This window comes from Camellia sinensis, chromosome 12 (genome assembly GCF_055761805.1).
Source record: "Camellia sinensis isolate YWXY chromosome 12, ASM5576180v1, whole genome shotgun sequence".
NCBI lineage: Eukaryota > Viridiplantae > Streptophyta > Magnoliopsida > Ericales > Theaceae > Camellia > Camellia sinensis.
The window spans coordinates 69,406,291-69,421,467 of NC_138972.1; the positions used below are offsets into that span (position 1 = coordinate 69,406,291).

General features: G+C 33.5%; 1 protein-coding gene across 1 annotated transcript; it reads right to left on the bottom strand.

Moving 5' to 3' along the window:
• Positions 1–1,135: 1,135 nt before the first annotated feature.
• Positions 1,136–3,178, bottom strand: LOC114301193 (peroxidase 44-like). Its single transcript, XM_028246120.2, has 2 exons — positions 2,910–3,178; positions 1,136–2,068 (listed from the first exon to the last, which is right to left on the bottom strand). Exons 1-2 carry the CDS (start codon positions 3,099–3,101, stop codon positions 1,304–1,306), a joined length of 957 nt encoding a protein of 318 aa, XP_028101921.2. The 5' UTR covers positions 3,102–3,178; the 3' UTR covers positions 1,136–1,303.
• Positions 3,179–15,177: the final 11,999 nt, after the last annotated feature.

The following is a 15,177-nucleotide window of genomic DNA, read 5'->3' on the forward strand; positions in this document are numbered from 1 at the left end:
CAAACACCAACAAATATAAATGACTGGTACAAAAATCAACAAACATCAATGACTTTATCTCCTCTTTGGAGCGGAGTGAAAAGTAGGTGGCTCATTTAGCTTCTACATTTCTTGATTTTTGCAGATGATTTTAGTCCTTTGAGTTGTGTTGCGATTCGTTTGGTGGATTTATTTGGCATCAAAGAGTTGCATTTGCTTTAGCTTCTTTTATGTTAGCCCTTTGACTCTTGCTTTTCTCGTCTTTGTTGTTTGTACTTTAATTTTGTTGTCGGTTGCTCACCAACAAATAGGTTGTTTTCTTTTGTATTTGCACATGATTTTGCTACAAGCTTATGTGTCAAACTAGTTGAGATATGTTCTCCAAACTATGATGTAGCTTCAACACCTCGATTTTGCTTTTGCAAATTACAGTAATAAAATGTTCATTTGTCGATAAAGAAAGATGTTTATTAATACCTTAATTTGGATCTTAGATTCACTAATGATAGATAATTTTGTTGTTTCCCTCTTCAAACTATGGATGGCAATAGATCAAATTTTTCGGATTTTGCGTGTAAATTTTTTTAAAATCAATTATTTTAGTAACACAATTTCATATTTTACTATAAACTTAACAGTTTTAACCTATCTACCACTAAACTTTACCCTACCCAATTAATGCTATCTTAAACCATTTATATTAAAGTCAAGTCAAAACAAATAAAATTGAGTCGGGAAATTTTGCAATCCATACATCAAACTTTAAAATAAAAATAATAAAAAAAATCATTTTTAATTGAGTCGGGAAATTTTTTTTTTTTTCTCTTGTTGTCTAAGTGTAAAGAATTAAAAATGATTTTATTTATTTATTATTATTTTTTTCATATTGCGAATCCCACTCCAAATGGAAATACCATGGTTATACAGGGAGATTACCCTCCATCTACTCATGTAGTAATAATTTGATGATCTTGGAGTAATATTTCACACCATTTATGTTTTAATTTGACACTTGGCTAGTTATTTCTAAGAAAATAATATAAGAGTGATAAATTCATCTATTTAAATCAATAAAAATCAAATTAGAACACTCATGTGTGAATCTACACTCATTTATGAACACATATCTTCACCAAACATATGAAACAAACCAATAGGCAAAGAACAAATTAAACCTGAAATAATTAGGAAAAGTTTACAATTATCAATTCAACTGAATATGGAAACCTAAATGTTGGTATCTGGAAACTAAATTATTGATGCCTAGAACACAGAAATAAGAGAATTTTTAAAAGATTCGTGACATGGATTTCTTTTGCTTGGCTCAATTGAAAACCCTACAATTCTTTCTAATTTCCCCGGCATTTCCAACAAGAACTTCAATTCCCCCCATCTTCACTATCGCCTTTGCGAAACCTTTTTGGAAACCAATCGCATTGCTTGCAAAACCCGTCACAATAGGAGCACTAGCTTTATCCAAGGCAAGTTCTTGATCAATCTGCATCACACCTCTCTTCAACTTAATTTGATGGTAGTACTCGTTATCAAATATAAAAGATGTGTTTTGATCCAAAAATGCAGTTGGGTCCTGACTCAACGGCCTCGATTGTGTCCCACAAAGTTGGAATAACTTAGAAACTAGGGTTGGGTCCATTGTCGGGTCAGGTTTCCCAGATCCTTGGAAGTTTGAAAGTCGATTTTGAAAAAAACCACAGTGAGCAACACCAACAGTATGTGCACCCAAAAGGGTGACCATGTCATTGAGAGTGAGTTTTTTGGCTGTGAAGAATTTGAGTGCCTGTGAGACAGAAAGGGATGGGCCTGGCAAGTTCACGAGGTTTGGGTTGGAGACCAAACCATCTCGTCTTCCAGTTGGGACAGTGTAGTTGGGCCCACCGGCAAGGGCCACCGAGTCTCGGGTTGCCAGAGTTATGATGTCGGCACAAGAGACTGTTCTGGGACATGCGGCCTCAAGGTTTGACTTGGCCTCATCGATGAGGTCGAATCCTCGGACAGACTGGTTCGGAAAGGCATCTTTTTCCGATTGCGTAGTCTGTGTTGAGTCAATGAGTATGGATGCATCACAACCCTATGAACAATTTTAACCAGACAAAAGAATTAGAGCTTTGTAATCATACATAAATGTGTAATTCTTTTAAAATGAAACAAAAGGAAACTTGGTCGTAAGATTATTTTACTTGCATTTGACCAAACTTGATTCTAATAGAAAATATTTTGGAGATAGGGAAAGGCCGAGTACAAGAGTAGGTAGGTCAAAATTAGTGTAAAGTTTGAAATTATGTGACTAAGATAATTGAGTATAAAGTTAAAAACTCACGCACAAAATTTGAAAATCCCGACCCATTGCCATCCTAGATTTAAAGTTTGATATTGTTGAAAATATAAGTCGCCTTGATGTTTCATTTTTTTGATGTTTTCTTATTTTTGAAATTTTTTTAAGGTAATAAAATCATGAAAAATGATATGCTTATGAAAAATTTATACATAATTTATAACAAGTATAATGTGACAATAACATTGGTAAAACAACACAACCACAAAGAACCAAATCATTCTCTATAAAATTGTTGTACATTAATTATATTTGTATTTTGTATATCATTACTCTATAGTCAAAACTTGTTATATCATTCTGTTTTAATTTTGTATTTGTATAACAGTATAAATTTGTCATTAATATCAACAGCTATATTTTGGGTTCTAGCATAGGAATCCTAGCATCAATGCACCCCGGTTCTCCGATAAGAATGAAAACCAATGCGAATTGACCCGGCCACTATATGTATCAGTTCGTAACTGATATAGCTGCTCACCGCCAACACCATTGATTGAGATGTTATAATACTATATGTATCATCTCTTGATAGTGCCATTTAAAGCTTTGCATGAAGTATTATAAAAAAATTTACCTTAACAAAGCAGTCATGGAAGTGCATGCGAAGCAAGGCCGGTGTTATGGAGCGGTCAGTGCTAAACCGCTGCATCACTGCTTGTCGAACAATCTGTTCGGCACGTGGGCAGGTAGAGCTGTAGAAGCCAACTCGAAGTTTGGCTGTGACAATGGGAACAAGAAGGCAAAGAAATATAAATGAGATCTTCATAGTACTTGAGAAAATGAGGCAATATATGCTTTGAATGATATGAACTTGACGATATATGTAGGGGGAGAGACGTTTGTTTGAATGGCAACAAAGGCTCAGAGCGATATATATAGAGAGAGGAAGAGAGAGAGAGAGATAAATCAAGAGGTATGTGGAGAGAAGGAGCTGGCAAGTTGGCTACGTGCATGGTCAAAGCTCACCAATGAGAAGATGGATTTTGAGCAATATCTTGGATGCTTCTTCTTTCTCTACTTTCTAATCATATGTATGAGTTAAAATATTGAAAGAAAGAAAGAGTCATCCCATCCCATGCTCAATTTTTTATTTTTGTCAACTGTTACATTCTTATCCATTTTAATACATTTTCATGGGAAAAGTTTCAGAGACTTATTCTAGGTATATATTTGAACGTTCAACATAATTAATTTAATTTACTTTTCTAAACGTAATTGAGAGATTAATGTTCAATTTAAAATGATTGATTCTTTTTTAAATGAACTAATTTACACTTCATATTTATTTAATTTATTAGTTGACATTATGAATTAAATTAACAAAGCATGAAAAATTAATAAACAAAAAATGATAAAATTGAAACTTCATGACTAATTTGATACAAGCCGCCGCAAACTACAAATATAATTTATAATTTGTTCATTTTTATATCAAATTCAGTTATTGTCTGAAGTGCTGTGACATTTTTTTTAGTATCATTTATATATCAATAAGGCTATGGAGCCTCTCGAATTTACCCAAAAATTACAAATTGACCAAATGGCAACCCACCTCAAAGTTGAGGCTTTTAAGGAAAATGTAGCGTTACAATTAATTAGGTTATCAATTTGTTATTACCATGTAGAGACAACTAGAGAAAATAGATGTATATTTCTTTTTCCTTCTTTTTTTTTCCCTCAAAATATGTCTTAGGATTGTAGCACCATGATACACCCAACTAAAAAATAAAGTAAAATAAATACGTGATCCAAATATATATAATTTTGTTTGGTTGAGTTTTAAGAATTTGTGTCCTAATTTCTTTTTTCAAAAGTTAGAAACTAATTTGATAAAAATAAATTTTAAAAAAAGATTTTAAAAATTTTTAAAATTATTATTTACCAAAAAAAGGAAATCATATAAAAAGAACGAGTTTTTTTTTTTATATTTTTTTTCCAAACTAATTTTCTGAAATTTTTTAGATTTTTTTTTTTTTTTTTTTGGTGAAAACTTAAACAAACAAATCGAATCAGAAACATTGATATAGGTTCATTGATTTTTTAATCAGAGAAAAGAAACAAAAAAAAAATGGTGATATTTAAAGATGAATTTATTCTTTTTGTAAATTGTTTGTATGAGGCTTAACTTAATTAATTGATAGTCACATATTTATGGGAGGCACTTTTTTTTTTTTTTTAATGTACGTAAGTTTTATTAATAATCACTTATTCAGATTAGTATGACTTTATTCTCTCTTTATATGAGTAATATAGATTGATAATAAAATTAATTGAATTATGTTAAGGCAAGGTTATTGTAGCAATCTGAAAATTTTCTCTTTGCTCGAGTGCAAGAGTGAGCGCTTAAGCGATCTTTTCAGTAGTTTAGTGCATTGCTCTGCAGTCTGAGATTCTGATAGTATGTAATGTCGCTCGAGTGCAAGTTTATCCGCTCAAGAAGTCTATTCATTTCCTGGTCGGAGATACTGGGAGTTTTTCATATTCACTTGAGCACAAGTTTTACCGCTCGAGTGGTCTTCTACCTCTCACGCTTAAGCGCACGTTTCGCCGCTTAAGCGGTCTGTTCGAGATCATCCCTTTAAAGTAATTTTTTAGGTCAAATCTTTTTCACTTTTCAATCTCTTCTCTCTCTCTCTCTCTCTCTCTCTCTCTCTCTCTTCCATTTCCAAACTTCAAGCTCTTATACCTTGGATTTCATCACTTACGGTGAGAATCTCACCTTAATTCCTTATAACAAAACGTAGAGCACGGCGAGAGTTTTCTTTTGATTTGAGCGGAATCGTCTTTTCGTCGTGGATAAATTTTTGTGTTTTTTTCCTCTTCTCTTCAAAAGATAGGGATTCTTTGTTTCTTTTCAATATTTTGCTATAGATAGACTTGTGGTATTTTACTAGTGCACAAAATCATGGGTTAGAAGGAGATTCGTGAAAAATATGTAGATGTGAGTTAGGGTTTCGATTATAAGGAGTAAATCTTATATTTTAATGTTGATCTTGAGAACTTGAAGTCAATGAAACTTGATTCTGAAGATCGAAATAAAAAGTCCTAATTTTTTTCCTATTTAATAATGTTAGGAAATGAGATTAATTGTTAATCTCTTGATTTTTCTTTGAACCATATTGATTATTACGAAAAGAGATATGATATGAAAAGAGAAATAAGAAAATGGGCATTGAGATTTGTTTAATGGTAATTTTATGATGATTAGAAAGAAATTGATTAAGTGGTTAACTTATTTATGTGAGACAAGCAAATGAATAATTGTCACATGATTGAATATGTTGGAATTGTAAATAATGAAAATTAAATTCAACTGAATATAAGACCCATACAATGTTTGTTGGTGAGGTTTACATTTATTAAAATTTTCAGAGTTGTGTTATATAATGATTAGAGATTTTGCCTTTGGTCATCGATAGAGGATGGTATTGATGGTTGTAGAATAGGCTATACATATTACATGTTGTTGATTGATTATTTAATTTAGAACGTTATGGAAGGTGATGAGCAATGTGAAGGGTTCATTTCCTTCTGACTTGTGACTGGTAAAACGTGATGCATTGACAGAGGTTATGCATTCCTTCTAGTTTGCGCCCGATAAAGCGTGGTTGGAGGTTTTGCATTCCTTCCAGATAACAATCGGTAAAGCATAGCGCATGGAGATAGGGGAATTCGCTTACCTTATAGCTTGCGCTCGGTAAAACATGTGAATTATTGGGGTTATATGGAGGTTTTGCTTTCGTTCCAGCTAGCTACTAGTAAAGCATGGCGTGTTGAGATATGTTAGAATATCTTTCGGTTAGCGCCCAGTAAATCGTGTTGTGGTTTGGGGACTCGTTATAGTCAGCTTTGTGGTATTGGATTGAAAGGTACCCAATTGTCCTTCTATGCCAAGGCTGGTAAATGTGGGACTATATGAAGGTGTTCTATTGTTGAATGACTTGTGGCATATTGATATATGATGATGTACACGATGGATGTAACTACTATGTCTTGAATTGTCAGTGATATCATAATTAGTTATTTAATTTTGTGGAATGGTAGATGGCTGGAAGTGACATTGTAATCAACTATACGGTGAAATCGATTTTGTGAAATTAAATAAATTTGAGAAAATTATTTCTTTGAGATATGAGAAATGACTCATAAAAATAAGAAAAGAAATGAGTTTATTGTGTTATTAAATATGGATCCTCTTTAAAAGAAATACGTACATATGTGTATTTTGAATATAAAATGACGCCTTATGTATGTCCTTATAACTCGAGCATCATGATCATATTTATCGATGAAATGTTATTATTTAGAACCACTATGAATCTCTACTTGACCATTATGTTCATCCTAATCGTTGAATAATTTTTCAAGTACGGAGTCAGTTACATCGATCAAGGATCAAGAAGTTAATTCTTATTGAGGGTTAATGTGTTGTAAAAATGACATTTCTTCATTGTAATTATTTATTTTGTAACATTATATGTAAGTCTAAGGGTATAGATTGTAATCTATTGTAATTATGTACTTCATCATTTGTATTATAGGAGAGAGAATATTCTTTTTATTCATTGTAATCTCACTTCCACACTTATGTTATATAATTGGACTTTAATGAAGAATTGATAATGTATCTGAATAATAAAATTTGGAGGCATTATGGTTATTGTATATATATATATATATATATTTCCTTTTAAATAAAAACAACCTCCATATTGAGGTGTGCTGCCATGTGGGCAGTTGGTAAATTTTTTGGTCAATTAGGGAGGTTCCCTAAACTTATTGATGATATTAGCTTCCCGATGGCCCAATGACTAAAGAGAGAAGTAGCCCATGTGTCTTAAACTAGCCCCTTGCTGTCTTTAGCCTGCAAAACAAGGCTAGAAGGATTCATCGATGGGTGTCTTCCTTTCCGATCCTCTGATGGAGAAGTTAGACATCTTACTTGAGGATATAGATGATATGATAATAGTGTGTTGAATGTGTCGTACATGGGTAGGGTTTCTTACTTATTATCTCAATGGATTTGTAACGTCCCTCTTAGAGGGTGCAACATGGTGTATTTGCTTTGGGAACCGTGTTTTGACATTCCTACGAGGTCAAGTAGTAGGTGAGGGTCTAGAATCCTAGTGTTGTCTGACCACCACTTTTGGTGCTGGTAAGATTTAATGGGGACTTGACCTTACTATTAGGGTCGATCACCTTGCTCCTCAAGTTAGATGACCGATCGAGCTACCTTGCAGTTTTGAGCTTGGGCTTCTCTTTCCACGGAGGGTGTGGGCCAGATTATGGTCTTGGGCCTTTGTGCCAAGTTGGGCCCCGGTCATCAATATCGATATAATAAATGAAAGACACTACAGGAATTTACACATTCGGCAATTAAAAATGATGAATAAAACAAATTTAGTCACCAAAGATACACACCTTAGCTACGAAAATAAATTTAGTCGCCAAAGATAGGCACTTTAGCTACTAAAAGAAATTTGGTCGGGAAAGGTTCTATTTTCAGCTACTAAGAATAATTTAGTCGGTATTGATGTTACTTTTGGCGACTAATTTAAGTTTTGTCGTTGAAAATAGGATTTTGGGCTACAAAAAAAAATCTTGGTCTCTAAATGCACAATCTTTAGCTACAAAGAATAATTTAGTAGCTAAAGATGTTACTTTTGGCGACTAATTTAATTTTAGTCGTTCAAAATAGGATTTTAGGCTACAAAAAAAAAAAAATTGGTCCCTCATTGTATAATGTTTAGCTACTAAGAATAATTTAGTCGCTATTTATCTTACTTCTACCGACTAAACTATTTGGTCGGCAATTGTAATGAAGTTTTGGAGGGAAGATTTCCAATTAAGGAGGGATTCGTAAAACAATTAGCGACTAAATTATTCAATTTGTCAAGAAAAACTGGTTTTGTTTCTTTTTGGCGACTAACAGACACTGGTCGGGAAAAAACTAAACCTAAGAAATTAAGGTCGATCTGTCTCTCTTTCTTATTCACGCCTCTGTGTCACCGTCTCTCTTACTCTCGCCTCACGCCTCTGTGACTCTCTATCTCTCTCACTCTCACTCTCGCCTTTGCCCTCCTCTCTATCGATTTGTCTCCGTCTGTTACACGAGCACCACCGCAAGGGTTACACGAGTAGCGCAGTCACTTCCAGGTATCTCCTCTATTTTGTCCTCTCTCTATCTCTCTCTACTTGTCTCTATGTCTTCCTCTCTCTGTTTTCCTCCATTCAGAACTGTGAGGCGCCATATATTGAAGAAGTGGAACAAGTATTGTTCCTTCCATCTCTATTGACCTCTTCATCACAGAGATCTTGTGTATTATCCATCTAATTCTCTGCAAAACCACAGTACACCCAACAACCAAACCACTAGTTTTTGAAGCATTGTCGTTTGGTGATGATAAACAGACCTTGCTGAATTGATTGGAGTTTAATAATCGACCTAGCCCCAAATCGACCCAGCCCCAAGCTTCTTTTCCATACTCCATCTATGAGGATGTTGGTCATGACTGATTAACAAACATAGCATCGATTCCCATTGAGTTCCGTTCATTGAATCACCCACAAAAACTACTCTCTTCCCTCTGATCAAAACCAGCATTTTTGTTGCATTGAACCTAAGAAAAATAACAACCTTCTCTCTCTCTCTCTCTGTCTCTCTCTCTGTGTCTCTCTCTCATTCCTTCTTCTCTCTCTAATTTCAATGGCATCAGATTGAACACCTCTATTTAGGTATCTCTCTCTCTCCTCCCAATCTAGTTTGGTAAAACTAGTATGTGTGCCTCTCTGTGTTTTTATTTAATGTTTCAATTGTTGAACCCAAATGAGTTTAACTGAAATGCTTGGGGTAAATCACTAAGTGGGGTTAATTGGCTCAAATTGTAAGCATCTCATATTAGCCAATTGAACCATTAGTACACTCTTTCACATGTTGAGTTCAACTTCAAGCAATTGAGTATAGCACCTTAGCACCTTAAAAAAGAAAAGAAAAAAAAATAAGGCATTAAAATTAGCGTAATAGGACAGATGGTTTGGTCATGTACAATGAAAACCTATAGATGTAACCATAAGGAAGGTGGATGTGGTCACCACATATGAAACTGTAAGCGAAGGGGAAATTCAAAACTGAATGCGATAATAAAAAAAGATATGCATTTGTTTAATCTAACTGAGAATATAGCCTTTGACAAAGAAGAATGACGAAAAAAATATTCAAATACCCCACTTGATTGAGAAACAAGGCTTAATTTCATTTGGTTTGGTTTGATTTAGGAGAAACGCAAAACCTAATGATCTAAGATTGGTGACTGACAGTGATACATAATTTTGACTATCAAGAGCACAATGAGTTTGTTCTATGTGATGTGTGCATTTATTCAAAACTTAATAAAGTTAAAATTTGTGTTCAAGCCCATGCTAGTCTCTGTGGTGGCTAGTGGCTTATGGTTTCATTTTTTCTTTAGAAATGGGTTGAAATTATAGGACAAGCATGCCATAGTGTGGATTTCTTGAAAGATCAAGATGTAATCAGGATTGTCCTTAATATATTGCAGGTATGTTTTATGACTAAGACAATTTTTCTCGAGTCAATGAAATTACATTATTTGCTGTACTTCCAGAACTTGGTTCTCTCATGAGATGGAGCATTATTTTTTCTAAGCTTCTTCTTCTTCTTCTTCTTCATTTATCTATTTAGTTATTTGATTTTTGGGTGGGGTGGGTATTTTGTGTTTGAGTTGATGTGAAATTGAAACCACTTAGGGAGTCTTTGGCAACCCATGCCTTATTATTTGACTTTGTTTTACTGCAACAGAATGCACTATTTTTTAATTTTATTTATTTTTTTAGCATGGAGATATTTGAACATAATAATGGTATTTTTTTGGTCAAAAATATCGAGTAATACAGGACAAAAATATTCAGTTCTTTGAATGAGCACACTCCTTGGAAGTAGCAAGGATTGAATGTAACAAAAATTTACCATCTTGATAGAGGACTCAGTTCACTTTTCCAATAAATATTACTAGCATGATATTATACTGTTTTTCAATAGTCTAAAAAAGAAAAAAAATTATTATACCACATTCTGAAAGAACTTTAATATTACTTAAGAAGTTCAAAATCATTTTGAATAATTTCAGAATGAAAACTGTGGCTTCCTAGTGAATGATGTACATGAATATTTCCCCATTTAAAAGCTTTCTGCTTTTTTTTCCTTACTCACGGTACATTACCCCATCACGACACTGTCATTATTAATTTAGTAAGTTGAAATTTGGTGCAAAATGCCAACTACAAACCTCTTTATGTCCAAATGAGTCCAATCAATGCACCAAGCTGTAGAAATATTTCTCATTCTAAAGGTTTTCAAAAGGAATGAATAATGACAGTATCATGAACAACATTTTGAAAGAAGAACATTTATGGCATCAATCCTTTTGAACATGAATAGCTAATTTAACTAGCCCAAACTTGTAATATACAAGAAGTTTAGTCTGACTACATTTGAAATTCAAGTGCAGTAAATCGCAACAACAGATCACAGATCATATATCCCCATGCATACAAAAGATCAATATGATATAAGTTGAACACTAAATTTTCAGTTGTCATCTAGAAGAAACATTCAAATTTGAACCATAAAGAAGAATTCAATGTATGTCAATGTTATTGATATTGTGATTTCAATCAATTCTTATATTTGAAAATATAGAGAACCACTAGGGTTAGCCCAGTGGCCAGAACCCATGTACCTCACTAGGAGGTCAAGGTTCAACTCCCCCTCCCCCTCTAATGTACCAAAAAAAAAAAATACAGAGTAATTTTGCAACTTTTACAATGCGACTTTTACCTTTCACCAAGCTACACAACAGTACCCCTGCAAAACTTTTTAAGATTTCCTCTTCATTGGCTGTAATTCACACAGAAGATCTTCAGTGACAACATAAGACAGCCAATACAAATGCTAAACATACAACACCGGCATTTTGTACGAAATTGCCCTTAGATGGCAACCGAACACAGGGATATGGCAAGCTTGGATCCATTGTTCATCTTGCAAGGGTCCAAGCTACATCTGAAAGGAAGTAATCTAGTTCACTATGGCCATAAAAATAAATATGGCTGTATCAACCATGCCTTGAAACTCAGATGTCAAGCCAAGGAAACACATCTTTTTGGGTGTGCTATTTCTCAAATGCATTCATACAGATCTTCTCCAGAAACAATGGCCAGTGTTCTCCAAGTTGCTGTGGATTTAACTCCATTGTAAACTTGAAATCAAGCAATGATATTGGTGTCATTACAAAGAATTGTAGACATGCTCTAGATTGACAAGAAGAAATGTAAGTGTCCTTGTTATGTATTTTTTTTCTTTCTTTCCCTCTGCGTTGGCTATGGCGGGGAGTTGGCTAATATTACATATCGTAAGAGATTTATTGTAATTTGCTATTAAAGGGTTCCATTCTTTGAATCATTTGGATCAAATGGTTGTTTTTGTTAATAACTTAATAATGTGAATAAATGTTCACTTTGTGGATTGAACTTTGTGATAAATTGAAGAACTTATCTATTGAAGGAGTAAAACTTATCAGCTATGACTCATGGTTTATCATTGGTAATATATTCAGTGTTCATTTGATTTGAATTTGAATATGAATTTATAATTATTTTACGAATCTGGTTCTGTTTCTAAATCTTGTGTAGGATGAGAGAAGAACTATGGACAGAGAACTAGTGCTACAAGTGTTACTTTATGCCTTGGAAATTATGATAAGATGGATATCAAGTTCATATTATTGCAGCATTACATTTTCATGTGCCATAATTCTCATCTTGGCATAGCTTACTCCTTACTCATGGCACTTAATTTGCATATTTACTAACCATGACTTTTCAGGAGGTTGTTGAACTACAGCTTCTTTTCATAGTATTGATTTCATTTTGTATTTATCTTGCTATGTGGACTTGTTCTTTGGTATGAGTAATCTATGATTCTATCTTCCTTGTCTATGATTTTATATTTTACATCTATTCATTCATATTATTGTTGAAATGCATGTCAAACATACATCAAGGAATTGTTCTCATCTATTCATTCATATTACTCTTGCTATGATTTTACATATGTGCAGAGTATTACTCATGTCCAATTGCTGATTATGAAGATTGAAGCTTGTTTCTTAATTGCCAAACCTATAATCATGTTGTACTGCCATCTTATCCAACAACTTAAAACCTTCTTTTTTTTTTTCTTTTTTCTTGTGTGTTGATTGGTTCATTTATCTATTTATATTTTCCATTCTTGGTTTATTTATTAATTGGATTAAATCATAAATTAAGCACCTGAGATTCAATCTTTAGATTTTAAGCACTTTGAAACAATCCAGTTAATGATCGACTCACTAGTCTTGATACAAGGAGAAAAAAATTTGACTTACATTGTGTCCATCTTTGCTATTCATTTTAGACAGCTTGCAGTTTTTATCTGTGGCATATTAGGTATTTACTCTTGAAACATATTCTAATGAAAGTGTTCTTTTGTTCGAGGATGTCAAACAGATTGAAGAATTTCTTGCTGAACTGAACCTCTCGTCATGTTATGATTTTATCGAGCAGTCCTATGAATACATATTGAAACAACTTTCTATCATGTAAAAACAAAGGTATGGGCTTACAGTTGTGGTCTGTTTATAAAATGTACTCTTTTTTTTCTTTTTATGTGATGTTATTCATTGGTAGTAAAAATATTCTATAATTTTAGTTTATATAGACTCTGTATGTCTATGTTTATTCTATATGTATTTGCCTGAAGTTCAACTATAAGTATTTTCCAACATCAATAATGGGAACATAATAACTAGTACTTGTATGCAACTTTACTTTTGGCATTTTTTGGAATATTCAAAGGAAGAAATGTGGGTAACATTATAGGGATACATATCGGCATGTAACTAGATAGTAATATCTTGCACATGAAACTATGTTCTTAAACTAGATGATTTTGTCTTCAAGGGTCATCATTGAGTGGAGTTGTAGTTAGATTGAAATCATTTGAGATTATATCAACATTCCTCCCTCCATTGTTTACTATCCAGGGAATGCCCTGAGGAATGTTGTATGATATGTTACAAAAATATATCATAACTTTGAGGAAAGCTTGCCATGAGAAAGATAAGAGCCTTAAGGACAAAGATGATTCAATTGAGGTGGGAGATTTTATGTATCAGTTTAGCGATCTATGTATGTGTATGTGTGTGTGTGTGTGTGTGTCTTTGACACTATTGTCTCTGAGTGCACAATGCCAATGTTGGCAAAGAAGGTCGAACCATTAAATAAAGCAATGGAAGTTAAGGCCAAAAAGATGAGGGGAGAAATAGCTGCCATGGAAAAGGAAGCTGTTGCGATGCGCATTAGCAATGAGCAAAATCGAACGACACAGCCCCTCAGTGCTTCCCATGGAGCTGTAAATGGTGTTCAGTTGCATTCATTAAGGTGAATTCTTTATTTATGTATCTAGCTTCAGTTTGTAGAGGCTTAAATATTTGGATCTTTTTTTTTTTTTTTGGAACAAGTATGTCGTACCCTTGAACTTATCAAGTATACATATTTGGTGAAAGTGTTTATTGCATGCGTCTGTTTGTGCATACCCTTTTGATGATTTTGATGAGCATCTAATTTATTTTAAGAGAAAACATTCGTTAAAGGTTCGAAAAAGAGATGGGCTGTAAATCTGATTCCATGAACATTCTTCGTCTTCCGTGAAAACCAATGCTATTTGAACAGGTTTAGTAGTTTCCTTGAAAAAGATTGCTTTTATTCCAGACAATGTGAGTTTCTAGCTATCCATAGTAGCAAAATGTTAAAAAAACATAGTGAATTTCATGTTTCGTTTAAAGTAGCATGTTGTTTTCAACAGTGGTATTTTGAATAGTAACTCAATTATTACATAATGTCGAAATATGATAATATTACATAGTTCTATGAAATATATAGATTTTGTGCCTTCAATCATCATAATGTCGAAATGTGATAATATTACATAGTAATTTGACATATATAGCTTTTGTGCCTTCAATCATACATAATGTACAAATGTGCTAATATTATGCAGTAATTTGAAATATATAGATTTTGTGCCTTCATGTAACATCCAGTGGTGCACTGACCTGATTGCTCACTTATATCTGTCATTGTTAGAGAATGAGCTATAACATTTGGTAGTTTAGGAGATTTGTGTTTATGTTATGATTTATACATTTATCAATTGACATCTAATCATGTTAAAAAAATTTACTCAAATGCTCAAGGCTATTCGAAAATAATACATGATGCTTTGTGAGGTAGACTAACTCCCAAGGATAGGGACCACATCGAAGATTGCTAAAATTATGTTGAAAATGTAATACTAATTTAGTTGAGAAAAGGGATTCGGGTGGCGAAAATGCAATACAGCCTCTGAACCACTGTTTTAACGTAATGGGAAGCTTCCTAGTGACAAATGTGACATATAGGGATAGACGGTACGTAAATAGGACACATACGTTGGGAGTTAGAGTTGAAAATGTCATAAATTTGGTCGAAAAAAGGGGTTCGGGGGGCGAAAATGGAAAATAGCCCCCAAACCACTGTTTTTACATAACGGGAAGCTTCCCGGTGACAAATGTGACATGTAGGGACAGACGGTATGTAAATAGGACACATACGCCGGGAGTTAGAGTTGAAAATGTCATAAACTTAGTCGAAAAAAGGGGTTTGGGGGACAAAAAAGCAAAACAGCCCCCGTACCACTATTTTTACATAACAGGAAGCTTTCCAATGACAAATGTGACTTGTAGGCA

Bases quoted from the DNA above. Each gene is read 5' to 3' on its own strand.
- LOC114301193 (XM_028246120.2), bottom strand. From the start codon at position 3,101: ATGAAGATCTCATTTATATTTCTTTGCCTTCTTGTTCCCATTGTCACA. The intron at 2,069-2,909 runs GTAAATTTTTTT...AATTGTTCATAG, and splicing joins TCCATGACTGCTTTGTTAAG to GGTTGTGATGCATCCATACT.